Source organism: Anabrus simplex, chromosome 8 (assembly GCF_040414725.1).
Source record: "Anabrus simplex isolate iqAnaSimp1 chromosome 8, ASM4041472v1, whole genome shotgun sequence".
NCBI classification, from domain to species: Eukaryota; Metazoa; Arthropoda; class Insecta; order Orthoptera; family Tettigoniidae; genus Anabrus; species Anabrus simplex.
In genome coordinates this window covers 71,269,193-71,288,975 of record NC_090272.1, presented here as the reverse complement: position 1 = coordinate 71,288,975, position 19,783 = coordinate 71,269,193, and the positions used below count along the sequence as shown (strand labels likewise).

Below are 19,783 nucleotides of genomic sequence, written 5' to 3'. Positions count from 1 at the left end.
GTATCTTCAACATTACAATCACGTTAACAATAAATTTAGTTCTGCTCTGGTGGTTAAGTATATTCTTGGACAGCCGATTCTTGGTTACAATTGCTTAACATAACACATTTGAATACTGTAATCAAAACCTAATGATTTAATTACGATAATACTTTCCCATACACCAAACTATGAAACTAACGCAAATGGTTTTCAAAACAAATTTAGTTTTATGAAACAATGTATTATGACTACGTACAAGTAATGAAGTAAGCTAAAAAGGACAGTTACAGTTACTTATCACAAAATAAGTGAGATTAAAATGTAATATTTTTGCTTAAATACTACAAAAATACATATTTTCTTTCTACTAAAAGTGAATAACCGGGGGAGGAAGAGGTAAGCTGCTGCAAAGATACAAATATCATGCTGGGATTTTAAACAACAAATGCAACTTTTTAGTCTTTTCACTGTTTTATCTCTTATATTATATTCTGCATCAAATCGGCAGAAGCAGTTTTCATAGCCTGTATGAAGATATATTCTTCTACGCTGGTTGCTTCTAGTCAGAGACATATATTGTTGGCGCATTTCTAAAACTTCGTACGCCTGCGTTACCAGACTTTACAGGAGAAACCAAAATCTTCATACACCATTGTAAATATTCTGTTTAGCACAACATATCATTGAATTTATATTTCTGAATGAAATTTATATACTTTTTAAAAACATTATTACACAACTATTAAACTTTTAAGGACTTGAACATACTACAATTTTATATTTTAATTAGCGTCTGTCTTAAAGGTCCAATGAAAACTTACGATATTCTAAAGCAATGATCTTATGCGGGAAAACAACTACAAGAAATTCGACTCGCCTTTATTAACGTTGAAAATAAAACGACGATAGACGTATACTATTTTATACATGAATATCAATATGTTAAAGAGGTTCAAATAGGCCTACTTAAGAGGTTTTAGAAATTTGTCGACGATCTACTGCAAGCAACAGATACTTGAGATAAGACTATGGTAAACACCGGACAATAAGGGCCAATTCTCATCCTCAGTTATTTCAGTGAAATAAATTAATGAACAGAACAGTATTTTGAGAAAAATACTAGTTTTTTTGCACTTAAATACAAAATTCGAAAATAACATTAATGTCTAATCAAAAATTGTTATTTCAGGGCTTACTTAACAAATTAAATAATTCGTTTTCTTAGAAAGGAGAGGGATGTCTTATAGATACCGTATAACAAGAAGTGTTTACATAGTGTTTAAAACTTCATTAGCTCATAAATTATATTTCATTCAGCTCATGTACCTGTAGGAACAAAGGACATCTGTACCTCTCATTTACCAATTACGAATAAAAAACTGAAACAGATGGAAAGAAATATCAGCCATTTTCTTTATCTCGGTTTTTGTTTCGACAAGTACACTTAAAATATGGAACAGGTACCTAAGTGGGTGAACGCTAGGTGTGAGCTGACAAGAGGACGTTTTATATTTTACTCAGCCAATCTAAATCTCTCTGTTCGTATAGGCTTTGTGTGAAAATGAGGAAACACTTGCCGTTTTCAGCGAATGCGTGGATATTGTTTCCTGGAAAAATCTATGTGTCTCTTCCATTCTGAATGTTTGATACGAATAATAAAGTTCAATAAACAGATGTAAATTACGGAATTAAATACAACAACTTCACAGCATAAGATGGACTTTTGATTAGCACTAGATATATCTTCAAAGAATCTGAAGATATATAGAATTAATTTCCTCTCTCTGATTACGTTGGTTTTTCTTTTCATAAAATAACATAACCTCTCGCTTTTATTTTCAAGGGTTGTTCTATGTTTTCTTAAACCCTGTAAATTTTCGAAGTTTTAATTAGTTCTCGACGTCGCGTACACTAAATGAGTATCCCATTCCTTCACCAATGGAGTCCAAATTGCCTCTTGTCTTTGAGCAAACCAAACCCTTCTCTCCCCTTTCTGGCACTCCGAAATCAAAGAATTAGTAATAACCAATAGACATATGAGGAATCTTAACATAAAATACAATAATTATAGCATTTTACTGAAGAAAGTTGATATTGTAACAGCAGGGCTGAAGAAATCTTCCTAACGCGGCCATGTAGGTTACTTGCCCATGCGCTGGATGGACCACTCTTGTTGGCAAAGGGGACAGCGGTTGTTCTGTTTCACCCATAGAGACATGCAGCAGTAGTGGAAGGAATGGTTACATTCTCCCCACACCACGACACAGTCCTGGCGACCGTAGCGGGCATCCTGCTTGCTCTCAGCCTGGCAACGTAGACATGCATCTGTAACAAGACATTGCGTACGTTATTTATCAGGAACCTACTATCATAATGGGCAAACATATTAGGAGTAAACCCTCACTACTTGGGACTAATAGGAGCAAAACCTGGTCCGGATTAGAGAAGTCCGAATTATACAAAAAAGCTTTCTACAATGGTTTTTGGAGCTATATTAAGGGTTATAATAATACTGTATTACAGTAGGGCCTATGCATAAAATGTATGCAGTGGTTAAATAAAAACTATGTGATAGTGTCTGAAAATACTACAAAATCCAGTCCTTCTGTATTGTACGTACTTTTTGAATATCAACCGATGGTTGGTTTATGTATCGAACAGAACAAACAACAGCCATGTTGGATTCAGTTTAATTTTTGTACACGAGCTGCATAACGGGAAAATGCATACAGTGATTTTCATGAAATTTGGAATTGAGGGTGAATGGGATCTTAAGCTGTTAGAAAAAAAAAAAAAAAAAAAAAAGCCGGACGGAGTGGTCCAGACGGTTGAGGCGCTGGCATTCTGACCCCAATTTGGCAGGTTCGATCCTGGCTCAGTCCGGTGGTACTTTAAGGTGCTCAAATACGTCAGCCTCGTGTCGGTAGGTTTACTGGCACGTAAAAGAACTCCTGCGGGACTAAATTCCGGCACCTCGGCGTCGCCGAAAACCGTTAAAGTAGTTAGTGGGACGTAAAGGAAGTAGCATTATTATTATTATTATTATTATTATTATTATTATTAAAATAAAAATGGTGGTTGGCTGTCACTATTGTAACAGCCGCAGGGTTTTGAGGGTTTCGTAGATTTACTTAATAAATTGTTTTTGCTGTTTCAATTTCTCATAGATAGTTCTTTTATCCCTTCATCATTCACGTTTCTCCTTTCAACCATTACTTTTGCACGTTTTTGCCGAATCTCAATAAAAATCTTCCTTTTTCCATTATTAAATGTGTTATTCTATACATGTGATCACGATGTATTCACCACAGCTAACCTCTAAATTAGTGCGCGAGTCAAGACAAGGCCATCTTATTACAGAGTATGCGTGTGACATCACAGATTTAGCACAAATTTCGCCTTACTTTGAAGCGCTATTTCATAAAAACTACGCTTCAGATTTTCACTTTTATTTTAATACTGAAAACATTTCTTAGCAACAAAGTACTAGGAAAATGTAAAATTGAGCAATTTCCTCAATTATGCCAAAAGTTGAAGAGCTAAAGGGCCTGGAAAGGATTCAAATTGTGAGCTTGGATAGCTCTATCAAACCAAAAAATATCAAAAATCACATCTGGCCAAAATGCAATTCCGGAAAAACAGCCTAAAGTCGCTTCTTTCTTATTCAAATCCTAGCCAAATTAACTTATTTACATAGTTCTTTCTGTAATGTGTTTCCTGCTTCAATATCCTCAGGTGTGTTTTGATTTTTTTTTAAAAATGTGCACACCGAATGTATTTGTAAGTGAAACTATGTATTGACTCACAGTAGCGCTCGCAGTGGTAGAGAAAGGCAAACTGCTTAATGTAAACCATCGAATGACGATGATTAAGAAAAGGATTGTAATTTTTAGGAATAAATAAAGAATATATTCTCATACTTTATTATATTTTATTTACCTAAAATTCGTAGCTCATATCCCTACGATGTTTTCAACATCGAGTTGCTTTCCTGAAGGACTAGAACTGAGGATTTTTTGCAAACAGGTGGCCGCCTCGTTTATCTGTCAATTGAGACATTAAACATAATCGTAAGTTAAATACTCTAGGTGATATACGCGTTCTACCCACACACTAAAAATCGTCTTAACATTTTTCTTACCGTGTAATCGTTGTCGACGAACGTAAGTCTACGTTAAAACGAAATCGGCAGGAGGGCGGGGGTTCAAAAGGCCTAAAATACAGAATTCGATACCCCTCCTTTATAAGGCTCTACGGTTAAAAAATACTCACTAACAACTGATTTAGATTATTACTTACAACAGTTTTTGTTGTAACTTTTTTCTGATAAAGGGAAATATAAGGGGCGGTGGCCTGAAAGTTTAAGTCCAAAAGCCGATAACTAACTCTATACAGAGTTACTATAAAGATCATACCAGCAACATTTTAAGTCGTTATCATTATATGGTTGTAAATAAGAACTCTTAAACTACAATCACGCACGTATACAGACACGAACGTTCTGTGACAAGATTCACGAAAATAAGCTCCAAGGTTATATATAGACTTAAGAAAAGCTTTTTACACAGTTGATCACACAACATCATGATCAGAAAACTGGAATTAGCAGACGTAAGAGGTGTAGCGATGAACTGGTTTTGCGGATTATCTCAGTGATCGATCACAGTTCGTTTCATATAAAAATGCAAAAAAGTTTCTCTCTTCATATATCCACTGGTGTTCCTCAGGGCTCAGTACTGAATCCAATTTTATTCATATTATTTGTGAACGATATAGGTTCCCTGAAACTAGAATAAAATTATATCTTTTTGCAGATGATACAATTATTTTTATGTTTTTACTTCTGCAAAAGAACTTGAAGTAAAACTGAAGTATGACGTTAGCATCTTATTACAAACTTGCCTTTTAAACAATAGACTAGCCATCAATCTTAGCTAGACCAACTACTTAATTCTTCACAAGCCCTCATGTGCAACTCATCTTGATCTTGCATTAACATTTTTCGATCATCTTTCACCAAGAGTGCAATTTACTAATAATATTGTCTAGGTTTAAAAACAGACGAAATACTTCACTGGAACGAGCAAGTTAAAACCATATGCAAAAAGATAACTCCAGCAATTGCTGTGCTTCACAGACTAAGATATAATTTCATATGTTTGGGGATGTTGGAATAAAGAAATTTTTGAGAAAGTTGCCATTTTACAAGAAGGAGCTCTAAAAATACTTGATAATTTACACCCTTAACGCTTACGGATTATTTGTATAAGAAATGCAGACTTCTGCCACTACATATGTTACGTGATAGAGCCTAGAGCATAATTTGGTTCATACAAACACTATCTGTATCATAAATTCTGACATTCAGTCATATAACTTTGAGGAGCAGGAAGAGTTCGCACAGAATTTCTAAAAACTAGTAAATATGGTTATAACTCCCTATGGTACTACTCCTTGAAGGTGTGCAATGCTCTCCCTAAACATATACTGTACAACAGGAACAACAATTTCAAAATTTAAACAAAAACTAAATAATCAATGGATAAAAGAAAATGAGCAATAAATATTGTATACCAAATGGTCGTAGGCCTATATTATACATTTGTAAGCGTTTCCTCTTCTCTCAGATTGTACATATTTCGTAAACTCTGCCAATAGTTTATCATCGTACTGCACCATTAAGGGACTCGGTTTAGGTGCCCTTCCTTGAGTGAACAATAATTTTAAAATGGCCCCCAAGATGGACTCCATTTTGGCGGTACGGCGCTCGTAACCGTCAGTCCTATTTCGAAAAATGAAGTGTCTTTCGGAAACCTATATAATCAGTGGCGGCGATTAGGGGGCGATGGGGGGCAGTCTCCCCTTTGTGGAGAAAACATTAAATTTTTATTTCCATTTTAGCCCCCTGAAACTAGGTATTTTTTTTAAAGCAATTTGTGCAAACCCTGTTGTCTTATTTGCTAATTCTTTCCTCTGATTTATTTAATCATTAAGAAAAATACTTAGCGGTAATAAGCACAAAATATCGTTCGTCGCGGCTAATCGATTCGTACAGCGCCACAGCAAGTAGTGGAGACTCGCGCAGCAGCGTGTCGAATGTGCTGGAAGAAGGGTAGGAGAGGTATATTTTTGACATGGTCACGGACATTAGGGTATGATTCACCCGCTTGCCGACCGTATTCGTCAGTCTGGCATTCTCACTCCTCATTCAGTCAATGTGTGTGTGTAGTTCTATCTAGTGTCTGTTACTTTGTTAGTGTGTAGTCAAATACTAAATGGCTTTGTTAATTGTATATTCACGCCGTACTTCTATTTAATTGTAATACATGTATAATATTGTTCCGTTGATGATTATCTTCTTTTATAGTACCATACTAAATCAAAATCTTAATAAAACTATTATTACCGCACTTAAGTTCTTAGAATGTAAACCTTAATCTCTCTGTCGAAATTCGCTCAGAGAGCATCAAAATACTTACTATTTTGTATCCAATTTATCGTATTTTGTTATCCATAAATTTTTGTGCACCCCTCACTTCTAATCACCAATCGCCGCTACTGTATATAATACCCTGTAAAATGGTTTAAAAATAATTTCAGTTGGTAAAGTCGTTAGCGACGGACGTGTCTTTGAAAAAAATGTTTTATGAAATTTTCGACACATTTTCATTATGTCCAATTGTAAACCACAAGAAAGCAACCGAAAATGCCCAATTACTCCATCAATGATAAGAATACCTAATTCCGAGAAAAATGGGGCCGAAAACTGCACTGTAGGCAGTAGCGGCACTAAGAAGATCGGCCCTCCTCCCCTCCCCGCAATAACTGAAAATGGGCCCCTCGTTTCCCGATAAGGAAAGTTACAAGTTTATTTCGTAGTACACGGTTGTATATTATTACAATCAACAGCAACAACGATAATAATAATAATAATAATAATAATAATAATAATAATAATAATAATAATAATAATAATTTGCACAATTTTGTTTTCAAATCCGAAGGAATAAAAATAATACATGTATATAATACGAACACACACACAAGAAATGCATATTCCAATTATACTAATCAATACACGCTGGCAGTCACAATATTAAGAAATAATCTCGCTTCTAGGACCAAATAATTTACAACTCAACCTTCCATCGTCGGCCTACTTAGCTACACTGACTACCGAGAGTTACAAACAGCCTCGAGACTTCAGTATTTAAAGTTTAGATACGGAGGCTGTCCTTGTTATTCCATATTCGCTGACTACTGGGTTCTCAGATCTGGCTAATTACTTCAAAATCCTTGTTGATTGTTGTGAGTGGCAGCAAGGGATGGCTATTATTGGAACAGGTTGGGAAACCCACATTCTTTCACAAATAACTACCGTACTCCTATTGACGGAAGAAGCTCTGCACTACGACGGCCTAAGTTTGGAATAACCCTCTGTAAAACAAATAATACTGTGTTGTGTTCTGTAGCTTTATCACTCTTCACCTACTGAATTAAGAAACAGGCATGGACCCCTCACAAGCCATGCCCCCACCCCGCGGGGTCTGCTTAGTTCTTATCGCCGCCATTGACTGTAGGATCAAAATGGAGTGCATAGCGATCAAAACAATGTCACTGCTAGAAGACGAAGGTTCCAGAAATAAGTTAATAAATTCTTTGTAATTTTTACCTTCTGCTCATTCCTAGAATGGAAAGGGATTTCAAGATCATTTAACAATTACAAGAGAAATATATAATGAATATTGTTTAGTGCATTAAGAACGTGTCATTGCCAGGGATTCCAATCTGGTGATTTTGTCACCAGATCTGGTGTTTTCAGGAAGTCGCATGGTGACAAAATTTGAATTTTGCGACATGTCGAAAATATGGTGTTTTCCTTTAAAATCTGGTGACATATTTGGTGATTCTATAATAAAATGTCAATAATAAAAGAAATACGGTCATAAGACATGTAACTTAGTAAAATACTATTATATGAAAATGAAAACCTACAACCTGTTTTCCAGTCATTGACCGGGTCAGGGATGTAATGAATGAACCAGATATAGGCTATTATTACAATGGGGTTGCCACTCCCAAAGTGATTTATTAATGACTGATAAATGCTATGAAATGATAATGGAGAGTGTTGCTGGAATGAAAGATGACAGGGAAAACCGGAGTACCCGGAGAAAGCACAAATCTAAAATGGAGTGACCGGGAGTTGAACCACGGTATTCAGCAGTGAGAGGCCGACGCACTGCCGTCTGAGCCACGAACTTATCGAACAACTAAGGCAGAGATTACCTGAAAATATAGGGATCCTTGAAAAAATTGATGCTTGTCATGCATGTGGATTTAATGGTGGTGGTGATAGACAAGCACTTAGGCATTGATAGGTGATTTTCTTGATGATGTTTTCGAAGAGTACTGAGGTTAAGAATGTGATAGTCGTCAAATACGATGACCCAGGACTTAAATTGTTAAATATGTTCCTTTACCAAGATCAGTGATTACAAGAGCGTTTTGTATCAAAGAGGTTATGCTTAAAACGTCAAATTCATCTGGAAGGGAGATTACAGGCTACTGAATTCGAAGGATTTATGAAATGCAAGCCGATTTTTATTATTGTGTTTTAGAATAGGATTTAGTTTTTGTAAGAACAATGCGGATAATGGAAAGAGACTAAAATATATCAGAATCGTTGCACACGGACAGAAAGAAATTGAATCTAAAATTTGTTAAAATTGAATAACTACTATACAGATAGTACGAATTGATTTATATGTCTTATTCTCTCAAATAATAAGGCGAGTGTTAATTCAAAACTTTGTAAAGTATTATTTATGTATATGATATTGTGCTAATTCCATATTATGAGTTTCAGGTACTATGATGCCGCCATACATGATGAAAGATTGTTATATGATGCCTAATAACCAAACAATGCAGGCCTAAACTCGGGATGTGGTCCTGAGGGGTCTGGAGATGAGATGAGGGCCAGGTGATGAAATTAACACCCGAAAGATCGGAGATGCCATCATCCCGAAGCCATCAGTATGATAAGTACCAAAAATAAGAGTCTTTCGTTAATTCTGCTATGTAGTTGCTTAAAGCAGAGTAGATCATTTTATGGTGTCAGAATGTGACATGTGTAGGTAAACAACTTGAGTGATATCGTGTGATCGTAACTCATTATTTCGTAACAGATATATAGAGTGTTGTCAATTTCATCATGAATGATCCAGGAGAAATCATCATTTTCGTCTGCTATTTTTGAATTCGAGAGTCTAACAGTAGGTATTCCGCAGGGAATGTTCTAAAACGTGGTCGTTACATTTAGTAGAATACGGTCAAAGTAACTGAACCTCAACGTATTAATTATTGCATATGCATATATTTTATTTGAGGTGACCTTAAGATAGTTAACATGTGTTTAAATTGGGGTCATCTAAGATTATAATTTCACATCACATGCATAGTTTTCGCGAGAGGAATAATGGTATTATCGCATTAATTATTATTTTATGCGTATGTATGTATGAATGAGGTAGTCTTCGATAATAATGTGCTTGAATATTTGGAAGATGAGTTAGATTTTACTCGAGTATGACGCGCAAGTGGAATGAGAGAGATTTGAAGTAGGGTCGTCGAAATAAAGTGAATGATTGATGTGCGATATTATTGGAGAATAGTTCATTGGGAGTTGTGCATTGAATGATATGATGCAATCTTCGAAAAAGTCCCGATGATATGTTATTGAGGTAATAGGATTGATGCTTGTCATGCATGCAGATTTAATGGTGGTGATGATAAACAAGCACTTAGGCATTGATAGGTGATTTTCTTGATGATGTTTTCGAAGAGTACTGAGGTTAACAATGTGATAGTCGTCAAATACGATAACCCAGGACTTAATGTAAGCGAGTTATACGCAGATGTGAAGGGGTGGAATAGAATCTTCGATACTGAATGGCATCATGTATAAGTCAACCATGTCGCAGTTGAGATGGGTAAATCTTATTTAAGGCAATGTTTAGCTTGATTTCCTGCTAATGATATTATTTTAGTAGCCGAAGGTAGTTAGCATTTGACGTAGATTTTTCAGGATACTCATAGAGGACACTACAGGTTGCGGAGTCATTGGAATGCTTGACCATTTATTATTCTTGATGACATCATTTTAGAAAATTTATTGTCTAGATGCAGCTGTTGCAGACTTCCAGAGGATGCTGATTCCTAATATCACTACGTAATCTTAATATTTAAAGAGGGACCGCAGTTTATTTCTATTTCTTTGATCGTACGGTTGGTATAAGCGACAACGTTGTAAGCATGTCATTGGAGCACCCAAGTTGTTTTAATAGATTTTACTGAATCGTGTGATGATTTAAAGAAATGACGGAATATTGAAAGACTTTCTAGAAGACATCAAGGCGCGACCTTCACACCTGTTGTTTCCAAGCAGTGGGACTGAAAGCAAGTTAAGATGTCAGTGTGGTCTAAAGGTGAATATAGCGCAATTATCCGCTACAATTTTGCTCGCGGATTAACTGTTGACCAGTGCCTGGAGGAAATGACTCCTGTGCTGGGGAAAGACTGTTCACATCGGACAACAATTTTCCGCTGTACAAAGAGTTCCAGAGGGGAAATTTTGGGGTTGAAGACGATCCTCTTTCGCGGCGACCGTCTGAATCAGTGACTGAGGAAAACACTGAAGCTGTGAAGAAAATGTTGCAGCAAGAGAGGCGGTTGACATGTCGGCAGGTAGCAGAGACCCTCCACATCCCTGCACCAGCTATTCATTCAATTCTACACGACCATCTCCATGTTAGGTTTGTTCCCTTTGGGTGCCCCACTCACTTTCAGAGGAACAAAGGGCTCATCGAGTGAAATGGTGCCGAAAAATGCTAAAACAGTTTGAAAATGGGACTTCGCGTAACGTCAATCGCATCATTACAGGTGACGAAACTTGGCTTTATTATTACGATGTCCCAACAAAATCCCAGAACAAGGCGTGGTTGTTTGAAGATGAGGGTACTCCGGTGACTGTGCGAAAGTCAAGGTCAGTGAAGAAAAGAATGATTGCAGTATTCTTCACTAAAAGGGGCATCCTGACTCGCGTTGTGCTAAAAACAAAAAGGACAGTTACTGCGAAGTGATACAGTGAGACTTGTCTGCCTCAGGTCATCCAGGCTCTCAAACAGCTCCGTCCAAGATTACGGCTCAACACTTGGCTCTTGCATCACGACAATGCTCCAGCACATCGTGCTAATGTAACAATGGATTTTCTTGCCAGATCAGGGTTGACTGTGCTTGATCTCACTCCATACAGTCCTGATCTTGTCCCATGTGACCTCGCACTCTTCCCAGAAGTGAAGATGAAGCTGAAAGGGCGGCGTTTGGCATCCGACGAGGAGCTTCTGGCAGCATGGGATCAAGAGTGTGAAAATGTAACCAAAGGAATGTGGCACAGTTGGTTCAGTGACTGGTTTCGACGTACGGAGAAGTGTATTGAGTGTGGTGGAAATTATTTTGAAAAAGTCACTCACCTTGCAAAACTTTCCTAGTGCCCTTTGTATTTCAAATTTTATTTGTTGACCAGGAAGTAAATGATGTAAATAATGGAATCTATAACGTTAAAGTTAAACCTTCAACAACTTTAATGTTGATTTTCTCTCCTTTTGATGGAATCGTTGGATCTTTGAATTTAATATTAATAATATTGACAACATATTTTATTTGTATTATGAAAGCTTGTTATTATAATTCATCGTAATCAACAAAAGTTGGGAATTTTGGCTATTTACAGTCAATGATCATGTTCAATTTTAACTAGCTGTCCAGTCATGTTGTTATTTCCATAGAGTTAGTAAATAACACACTAGAGGTAGCATTGGCGCCACCGTCTATGACAGAATCACTGTAGCGAGCGGAGCATATTGAAATCGCAGCTGTTTGGCAAAAAGCTCATTCCGCCGTACTCATCAATGTAAATTGGGGACTTTTAAAACTGTGCGGATGTAGATACGATTTAAATTTCTAACATGTAAACATTCTCAGATACTACAGTATACTTGCGATGCTTCTCTCCAGTAAAAACGAGAGCCCTAGAAGCAAAAATACAGGAGAAATAAGTGATAAAAGAGGACGGTGTTCAGGTGCAGTTAAGTAACACAAAATCAATTTGCTGTTCATATTAAGTCTTCTAACAAAATACGTTTAGAAGGAGGGCACGTATATTTTGCTATCTTTTGTGTAAATGGCCAGGAATTTGCTATAATTCTGCCCAATGACCGAAAATGTCCTCTGTCGTACGAAGCGGATGAGAGTGTGTTTAGGCCTAAAAACGTTGGCGAGATTTTGGGGTAAACTAGACAAAATATTGTCATCGCCGGTTTAGACGCTGGCTCTCCGAGCCCAAGTTGGCAGGTTCGAGCCTAACTCAGTACGGTTATACTTGAAGATGCTCAAATATGTCAACTTGTAGATAAATTTACCAGCACATGAAAAAACTCCCGTAGGAAAAAATTCCGACACCTCAGCGTCTCTGAAAACCGCATAAGTAGTTGCTGGGACGTAAATCCATTATTATTATTATTATTATTATTATTATTATTATTATTATTATTATTATTATCGATGTTTTCTAAATGCGATTACAAGTGGAAATATGACACTCGCTTATGGTTTTAGCCTATTGTGGAGTTTTTACTTAGCTTGTCGTGAAATGTATGATTTGCTTTAAGATTTTAACTTGTAAAATGTAAAATGGAAAGGGAAAGTGGTAAATTATATGATTGAAGAGAACTGAAAAAATACAATAATTTTTACAATTTGCTTTACATCGCACGGACACAGATGGGATAGGAAAGGACTAGGAGTGGGAAGGAAGCGCACATGGGCTTAAATGAGGTTCATCCCCAGCATTTGCCTGGTGTGAAAATGGGAAACCACGGAAAACCATCTTCAGTGCTGTCGACAGTGGGGTTTTAACCCACTATTTCTCGAAAGCAAACTTACAGGTGCGTGGCTCTAACCGCATTGCCAACTCGCTCGGTCATTAATTTACGTATTATGCTTGTATAGGCCTGTAGCGCTATCGCCATTTAAGGGAATAATATTCACGAAAGAAAAGGACTCAGATGTTCACACGGTGTTGCACATTTAGTCTGGTAAGGCATGAACGGGGACTGCTACAGTACACGTACTATACGAAGGGAAAGCAACAAACTGTATACACAGAAGATATATCCATTAGCTTTTAATACTATAAATACACACAGAAACTGAAAAACGGAGCACAGTTTTAGGCTATCATGCACAACTTTTCTTATTTTCTTTTTTGTACCAATTTGCTTTACGTTGCACCAACACACATAGGTTTGACGGCGATTATGGGACAGTAAAGGGTTAAGAGTGGGAAGGAAACGACTGTGGCCTTAATTAAGGTGTAAAAATTGGAAACCATCTTCAGTGCTGCCGACAGTGGGGTTCAAGCTGACAGCTACGTGACGTAAAGCCTGCAGCCATTTTTCTGCATATTTGCTTTCAAAAGCATGGCCATTCAGCGAAAGGAAAATGTCATCCCTTATATTTCCTAAAACTTTATATTCAGTCTTCAAGGAAAGATCCACAGAAACTTATTCGCGCCGACAGGGGAATCAGTCGCGAAGTCAGCCCAAGAAGGCCAAAGTATTATGTATACGCACGGAAATGAATTTCAAGGAAACATACCTGTGAAATGATAAGCCACTGCCCTTTATGAACCTCTCTATGCAGCCATAAGTTGCACATAGGAGACTGGCATTTTCCTTCACAGAAGTATATACTGTACTTCAATTTACCGGGAAGCTCCAGTAGTGACAGTGCCAAACAATACAGCTTTTGCCAAACAGCGCGCTCGTTCAACTTCGCACGCGACTGCAGCGCCAATGCTACCTCTAGTGTATAATATACTAACTCTATGGTTATTTCAATTATTTTGTAATTAAGTTTCGTTAAAAATGATATTCATTAAAACGGAATATCCTTCCAGACTAAAAATAATTCTCGGAATTCTTATTTATAGGCTAAGTTTAGTATAATAGTATGGTATAGACTTAAGTAATTGAAGGATATGCGGTCTCGTACGTCAATAACATCTCAAAGTTTAACGGTGTGAAAATGTGACCCGATTCGTCAAACTTGCACGTCCCTTGAGTGGAGTTTCTTGCATCTCCGCATGACACCAGGCGCGGCATAGTGTGATAACTTGAACCCTAAATCAGAAATCCGTGTAAAGGTCACAGTACTGTACTTCGAATAACTAAAGAATATTTGTAAGCGGCCAGCAAGTAACACGGTAGGAATATCAATACTGCCTCTAAACTGTTTAAAAATATTCGCTCGCGTCGACCGACAGGCGGGGCCTGCGCCGTGTGCTTTTAGCCCATCGGCCTCATTTTGGACTTTGAGTGCTATTGCTTCATGATCTTCTTTCCGTGCCGGACGTGTTGTTTGGTGGCTGTTGTTGTAGTTACCAAGAATTCGTAGCTGGTTAGAGTATGACCTGCGCCCTTAGGGGCGTCTTCTCTAAGAAGTCCTTGGGACTGTGGTGGGTGAGTCTAACGAAATCGTGAGGCGTTTTTGGAGAAGCAATTTCAGACGTTTGGTCACCCATCCAAGTGGTGACCATGGCCGATGTTGCTTAACTTCAAGATTGCTTACGCTTGCGTTACAGTGCTTCGGACGATATGGGGAGTACTTTAGGAAGTATTTCTTGGTGCAGTTGGCTTGAGACAGGATAGATTCAGGGCGGGGTTATTACTGCGGGGACTGGTGGGATTAGCTGATTATTAGCTGTCTGCTGGGCATGGGAGGCGGGTTAGGGATCGTGAGTAGTTTGATGAGGAGTAAATTTAAGAGAGTGGAGTTATCTTGGCTTGCCCGTGACTGGGAGAGAAGTGTTCATTCATTTATTCATGCCTGCATGACAATTTAATTTGGTCATGGAATCATTCATTAAAAAAAACTCATTCAGGCATTTATGTACACCTATGTATAGTGTCTGTGAAAATGGAGGAGAACTCTGTACAGACTTATGACAAAACTATCTTGGCTTGGCTGGGCGGTGTGCTCGTAGGTAGATGGTCCTGGGTTCGAGGGAGGTGGGACTTGGAGACTTAACAGAGGGGGGGATGTGAGTGGGTGTGTAAGTGTTGTGCGTGTCTGTAGTGCGCTCTAATTGCTTTTTCAGAAAGGGGCAACCAGGAAAAGAGGTGGCGTGGCTGCCTTGGCAGTTCGCGCACCTCGGCTGGTCCCTTGGTACCGTAGTGGCGTGGCTGCCTTGACAGTTCGCGCACCTGGCTGGTCCCTTGGTACCGTAGTGGCGTGGCTGCCTTGACAGTTCGCGCACCTCGGCTAGTCCCTTGGTGCCGTACAATCAGTGTGACGGTGAGGACCGCCACATCTGTTGCAGCGCGCAAGAGTGCGCCCTTAAAGCGAGCCGGTATGCTTCCTAATATCCGTTAGCCAATCAGAAACTCCTACCCCTTGGTTTCGCTAAGACAGTTACTTTTGTATTATAGTCTCCGTGGAACATAATATTTCTGGAACAGCTTACACTGATGGAATAGGATACAGTATCAAGTTACGATATGTAACTCCCATCCCTAGTTCTTAGGGTTAAAGAGGTGCTTTACCCTCTATTGACAAAGTTTATCTTGAGCTAAACCACTACACATATGAAACTCTTTACAATCTTCGAAAGTACTCTTCAGATTTGCAAAATAACCGCACCACTGAACTTGTCGCTTGAGTTTTAGTTGTTTTATTGAGTAAAATTAGTACAGCCCCATTAAAAATAACAAAGTTGCTACCCGTTTTTCGCTTATCACATAAGTGATGGAGACGAACTTGATAGTGTTTTATGAGCCCCTTGATAATATTTAAGAATTTAAAAACAGAATGTATATATCTTTAACGGATCAGAAGATATTTCAAGTGGACAACTTAGCTGAATAACGCAGTATATTTTCAGGATATGATTCACAACACTGTGCAGACGATAGTCACTGCAACGTTTTGTGTGGGTTTAATTAGATATATTTACAAATGCCACTTTAAAAAGTCGTAGTGATGTTAGGTCCGTGACGAATTATGTCTATTGTACATCTTACAGATCCGTGGTTTCCCATTTTCACACTGGGCAAATGCTGGGGCTGTACCTTAATTAAGGCCACGGCCACTCCCTTCTCACTCCTAGACCTTTCCTATCCCATCGTCGCCATAAGACCTATCTGTGTCAAATTTTTTTACAAATTGTTTTACGACGCATCCCTGTGTGACAGTGGGGTTCGAACCCACTAACTCCCGAATACTGGATACTGGCCGCACTTAAGCGACTGCAGCTATCGAGCTCGGTCTTATCTATGTCGGTGCGACGTAAAGCAAATTAAAAAAAAAAAAAAAAAAAAACAGAACAGCTGCTTGTCACACTCACTCAGCCAACATATACAGAGCAAGCACGACAGGACTAACAGGAAAACTCCCATGTATTTTTACAATCTTTGACAACTCTACAACCAAGGCCTAACTTCAACTAAGATTTTCAGGTAGTTCCCCGGTCCATATATAAATCCTATCAGAACTTTGAGTCAACAGTGCTAATTTAACTTCCAATATTTTTAAATTTTTTATTTGTCATAAATATTACTACTCTAAAAAGCAGTGTTAGCAAGAACATTAATTTGTTCCTCTGAAAAAAAAGAAGATAACACGCAATAAAACGTCTCCTCAATAGACATAATTCGTCATGGACTTTACGTGACACTACGACTTTTTAAGTGTTTTCTCTGCTTTTTATCAGTGTTGAACACAAATATTTTAAGTTATTTTTACATCATCCGTTTTAACTGTTATGTACATTTTCGTATTGTAGCTTTTTTGTCTTAGCTGAAGATGTTCCGAAAATAGAACGAAACATGTACTACATTAAGCTAAACATATGTAATAATTCATAGGTTAACTAATAACTAAGTATTGGAAGGTGAAATCTTCTTTCAAACCTAAGTTAATAATAATAGGTCGATTATCTTGGAATAGTTATTTATAAAGAAGTTAGTCACCGTTGATCGTGGGGCATTTTGTTCTTTCTTGTGTTGAATCGATGTCTATTAGCCTGACAACCCTGAATGATAATACAATACTGCCTTATGAGATGGTTAAGGCGAGTTCTGATTCTCATCCTTCCGTATTCTTGATCGTCGTCCACCTTAGCCCAGACAGGAAAGGAGCGAACAGGTTGTATCACTTATGTGACGTCTGAAACAGTCTGATATCATATCCCACATCACCGTCAAGGGAAATACAAGCCTACAAGGAAATACGGAGAAAACATTGATGCACGTCACTCGTACACTGTCTGAAGCCCTTGAAATGAATTCATTATGTCAACACTTCAACCAAGTACGTAGGCTACTTCCTCCTATCTCCAGACAACGTCAGAGCATGTAACTCACACCTGTCCGTACGTCCACACCATTTGTAGGCGACCTTCCTGTCACTCGCCGAGGTCACAGCAGCCTAGAGATATTTACACTTGGGCAGTGTTGCTTTTAATTATTTGTTGACGTATTAACGCCAATTTAACAATAACCCGCACCTCCAGTACCGGCGAAACTAGGAATTATAGGAATTTTTTTTTAAAAAAAAGCAATTTGTATAAGCCCTGTTGTCTTGTGAGCTAATTCTTTCCTTTATTTTCTTTAATTATTAACAAAATGATTAGCGGAAATCAGTGGCGTAAGCTGGGATCAAGACATGGGCTACTACTACTACTACTACTACGAAACGTTTTCATTCCTCCCCTGAAGGGGGAGGCGGGCCTCTTAGACGGTTACGCCGTCTCTCAGGCCGGGAGAGTTGTTACGGTGAAGGAGATATGCGGAGAAGGTGGGGGGGGGGGGGGGTAGGCGGCCGTGGCCTATACTACGAACTGTCCCGGCATTCGCCTTAGTGCAGGAGAATGGAAAACCACGGAAAACCATTCTCAGGACAGTCAACGGGCGAGGCCAGGCGAGAAGTGCAGCACTGTGCCCCAGGCCCGTCTCCCGAATGCAGAGGCGTAGAGCCACGGTAGAGCCGTGACCACCTCTCCTCTGCTCGGTTGGCCGGTCAGAGTACAGAGCTTATGGGACAACAACCCACTCTGCATCTACCGACCGTGGGCTACCACTAGACGTAGGTTACCTCTTTTCGATGGTTGGTTTAGTGAACGTCAAGCCTTCAGCGTATTGAGCTGCAGCCAATAGCCAACGGAGAAGCCTGCTGTGTTGTCAGTGCTGTTTCATAAGCTACTGCCCTGGCCTCTGCCACTCCCAATGATTAACCCCTGATCGGTGGAGATGGTAGCCTAAGGTTTAGCAAATTAAAGTTCGGCTTTGTCGCTAAATGGATAGAACGTTTGCCTTTGGTCCCATGGCCCCGGTTCAGTTTTCAGGATCAACCCCCTCATATTGTTAATTCCCCTGGCTTGGGGACTGGGTATTTATGACGTCTTCGCCATTCATTTTATCCCCATTAGATCAACTCCAAGCTTATACAGATGTCATGTCCTGTTATTATTATTATTATTATTATTAAATAAATAAATAAAAATATTGAATTTTACAGCGGTTGTACCCATCGTTCACTGGTTAATTAGCTTCCTCGGAGGTCAGTGGTGGTGTCCGTCCCATGATCACGGGTTCGATTCCAACCAGCAAAGGAGAACCTGAAAGATGGCATTTAATTTCAACAGATCTACCAATAAAAATACAACTATATTACTCCTATAAAAGCAGCCCTGCAGTCTTTTCCTACAAGGATGTAGAAGTAAACGGGAGTGAAATCCCCCCATTCTGTTATCTATATCATTAAGTCAGAAGTATGAGGTGATGAAGTATATACGATGAGTAATCGCATGGTTGATAGCAGTGGCGATCTGACGGACCGAAGCCTAGCACACCTATCCTCCGCCGGTCCCCGCTCCTATCCGATATACAGCTGCAAGCAGCGAATGGCGAGTCGAGGGGAGAGGGGCGAGAGTCTGGGCTGCAATATGAGTCTCCGATGCCTTGCTCTCAGAAATATGTGCGACGTTTTTTCTCACTGCTTTCAGGTTTTGTAAATGGAACAATGTTTCAGATGGTTACATTATAATGTGCTTTAGACTTCCATCATTCTCAATTGAGATCTGGGCTTCACTGATAGCCTTGGTAGCCCTCAGTTTACGCCACTGCCGGAAATACGTGCAGAATGTCGTTCGTCGCGGCTAACCGATTTGTATAGCGTCCCTGCAAGTCGTGGAGACTGTGCGTGTGCTGTGAGGAAAGGTAGCAGGGCTATATTCTTTTTGACAAGTTCATGATCACTGAGGTACGATTCAACCGCTTGCGGCGCGCATTCGTCAGTCTGCCAGTTTAATTTTAATTGTATAATCACGCCGTACTTCTAATTAATTGTAATTTGGCGAGAGTTTTATTGTATAGAAATGAATCAAAATCTCAAAAAAGCTATTATTACCGCACTTAAGTTGGTGAACTGTCAACATTTAACTCTCTGTCGAAATGCGCTCAGAGAGCATCAAAAACTTACCACTTTGTAGCTTTTTTTGTTTTGTTTTCAGTTTTGATGTATATATCCCTCCCCTCCTCCCCCCACCCGCTATATCCGACAAACCCGAGTACTTTTCGTTGTATGCACATTCTTTGTTCCTCCTACCTCTAATTCCAAATCGCCGCTATTGTCCACCTCAACCCCGACTCAAGAAGCGTTGCGAGGGGTCATTTCATACGCT

At 38.9% G+C, this 19,783-nt stretch overlaps 1 protein-coding gene across 1 annotated transcript in view; it reads right to left on the bottom strand.

Moving 5' to 3' along the window:
* Nucleotides 1-1,900: 1,900 nt before the first annotated feature.
* Nucleotides 1,901-19,783, bottom strand: part of LOC136879133 (RING-box protein 2-like) — a 249,104-nt gene continuing 231,221 nt past the window's right edge. The window contains exon 2 of the mRNA XM_067152886.2: nt 1,901-2,307. Coding sequence (XP_067008987.1) covers nt 2,123-2,307 — 185 coding nt within the window. The 3' untranslated portion in view covers nt 1,901-2,122. The remainder of the gene's footprint in view (nt 2,308-19,783) is intronic.